The sequence below is a fragment of the Penaeus vannamei genome, chromosome 10, assembly GCF_042767895.1.
Source record: "Penaeus vannamei isolate JL-2024 chromosome 10, ASM4276789v1, whole genome shotgun sequence".
In the NCBI taxonomy this organism is placed as follows: Eukaryota; Metazoa; Arthropoda; class Malacostraca; order Decapoda; family Penaeidae; genus Penaeus; species Penaeus vannamei.
In genome coordinates, this window is record NC_091558.1 from 11,018,439 (window position 1) to 11,020,938 (window position 2,500).

Genomic DNA, 2,500 nt, shown 5'->3' on the forward strand with positions numbered 1-2,500 from the left:
GTCTTTATTGTTATTTCTGTTGCCGTTATGTTGTTGGTTTGCTGTTGTTATTGTTCATTTATTGTTGCTTTTATTAGTGTTGTTGTTTATAACGCTCTTGTTTTTATTGTTATATCTGTTGCCGTTGTTTATGTTGTTGATTTGTTGCTATCGTTATTGTTGTTGTTGATTCATTGTTGCTTTTATTAGTGTCGTTTTTATTTACGTGTGCGATTGTATTGGCCAAAGTTTATGTCCACAAACGATCCGAGATTTGCATGGAGATACCAAAGCTACTTGTGTGATCGCTGTTGTTCCTAAGTCCCCGAGGAATTCCGATACGCCAGCTTTAAAGTCGAGAACAGTTGGCGTTTCTTTGATTCTCATTATCCTTTCGTGCTTAATTCTGCAGTTCTGTGAATGGAAGATGAGTCACCCTGAGTGTTTATTTATATGCATGTTCCCTGAGGAATGTGGATCACTTTTCTTTTTACGAGTTAAAGCGGATTAATTAGTGCCAATTGATTCGTCTTTCGGAGAATTAAAAAATGGAGGCTTGCTATGTGTCAAAGTGAAATGTCAGAGGAGGCGGAGAGTCAGCTCGTTATCTGACAAGCTGTCACGGATTAATATACTCTTCTGGTGGGCATCGCAAGGGCCGCTTCCAAAGAACTTGTTATGGGTTATGTAACGCTGGCGCCGAGAACTGGCTGGTCGTGGCGAGGATAGCAGCAGCGCCATTTACTTTCAATAATATCCTCGTTCATTTAATTACTCAAGGTGAGGGTCGATAGGGCCTGTGTTTACGTGCGGATGAGCCCCGGCCCGCCCCGTCAGCGCCAGGGTAAGGGATGCGAGGGCACGGAGCTCCTGAAGCGCCTCCGTGGCCGCAGCGGAGGGCCAGGACAACCCGCAGGTGGCGAGGGAGGACGGGCCTGACCTTGAAACATCATACCAGTGATTCGCTGGTGTGAAAGTTGAATGGAAATGGCATCACTCTCTATTTGGATGCTTGCGTGGTGCATCCAGCGTGGGTGTAGATGTCAATGCAGTGCTTGCCGGTGTGTGCGTGGGGGGCGTGCGTGCGTGCGTGGAGGGGTTGATATAAGCGTGCAGGAGGCGTCGCTAGGGCAGTGCGCGCGTGGCCACACTGGTAGAGGGTAGCGACCGTGCCCACACACTCAGTCCCCTCACGCGGCCGTCACCACTCGCACGTGGACTCCACCACCGCATAACCTCGCTGGCTCGTTCGCTCGGTGCCTCGTCCCGTCGCAGTCCCCGGCGAAGCAGACCCAGACCTCAGCACCTCCCAGGCTAGAGACGAGTCTAGAAGCCCTCGCTGGTCTCCCTCAGCATCCCGACACGATGGAGAAGTCTCCGATGTACGCCGTCCTCACGCCCCCGGGGGAGGGCAGGCGGCAGTGGCTGGCGTGGATGGCAGCCTTCGTGAGCCTGCTGGCCCTGGTCGTGTCCGTCGTGACCGCCTGCGTGGCCGTGCAGCAGCTCGACCGAGTCACGGAGGTCGAGCAGAAGATGATCGAGATGAAGATGCACTTCGAGCGGCTCCTCAATGAGTACGACTACGACATCTACGACTACGACGACCCTAAGGTATGTGCCCGAGTGCTTTTCCTCGTAGTCGTCCCGCGAACAAGCTGGCGCCGCGAAGCAGATCTTGCATGTGTGTCCTGTGAATTTTTATATATATTATTCTTAGGGGGGGGCGATCTAAGTGATTGATTTTATTCTTCTTTTTAATATCAACGTGAAAACATGAAAAATTATAATATTCGAAAGAGGGGAAATTTTGCTTCACAGAAACATGAGAAAAGCTCCACGAATGAAAGGCGATTCGTGAGTGAGGAAAATTGTGCAAATGATTGCTTGTTGCCGAAACACCTTTGGGGGAAAATGGTCATGCTCTAAATGCTGAGAAGCATGTGCTGTTAGTGAAAGTAATTTTACCAACATATGATTAAAATGTAATTTACAAATATACGTATATAAAGTATAGATATAACGGCAGAAAAATAAATGTATAGACAGATGGATAGACATAGAAAGAGAGAGAGAGAGAGAGAGAGAGAGATGAATGGATGGTAGTGCAGAGATCTCTGTACTACCATGTGTGTTTGTATGTGTTGTGTGTTTGTGCGTGGGTGCTTGTGTGTGAGTATAAGCGTGAGCAAAAAAGCGTTTACATGTGTATGTATATATACAGATATGCATGCAGTCCGATATACAGATATGTGGGCATGCGTGTTTAAGAAGTATCATATATATATATATATATATATATATATATATATATATATATATATATATGTATATATATATATATATATATATATATATATATATATATATATATATATATATATATGTATATATATATATATATATATATATATATATATATATATATATATATATATATATATATATATATATATATATATATCTTGATACACGAATATTGTTAAAGAGGAAGATATGAAACTGCTCACTCTCTCTCTCTCTC

General features: G+C 44.5%; 1 protein-coding gene across 14 annotated transcripts in view; it reads left to right on the top strand.

Moving 5' to 3' along the window:
* The first annotated feature begins 1,009 nt into the window (after positions 1-1,009).
* egr (TNF superfamily member 12 eiger) overlaps positions 1,010-2,500 on the top strand; it is a 136,272-nt gene continuing 134,781 nt past the window's right edge. For 8 of the 14 annotated variants that reach the window (XM_070126289.1, XM_070126290.1, XM_070126294.1 and 5 more), the window contains exon 1: positions 1,114-1,590. In XM_070126289.1, the coding sequence (XP_069982390.1) occupies positions 1,345-1,590 (246 nt within the window). In that variant the 5' untranslated portion in view covers positions 1,114-1,344. Of the gene's footprint in view, positions 1,591-2,500 lie in introns of all 14 variants that reach the window. The other 6 variants (XM_070126291.1, XM_070126300.1, XM_070126298.1 and 3 more) reach the window with 3 other exon arrangements.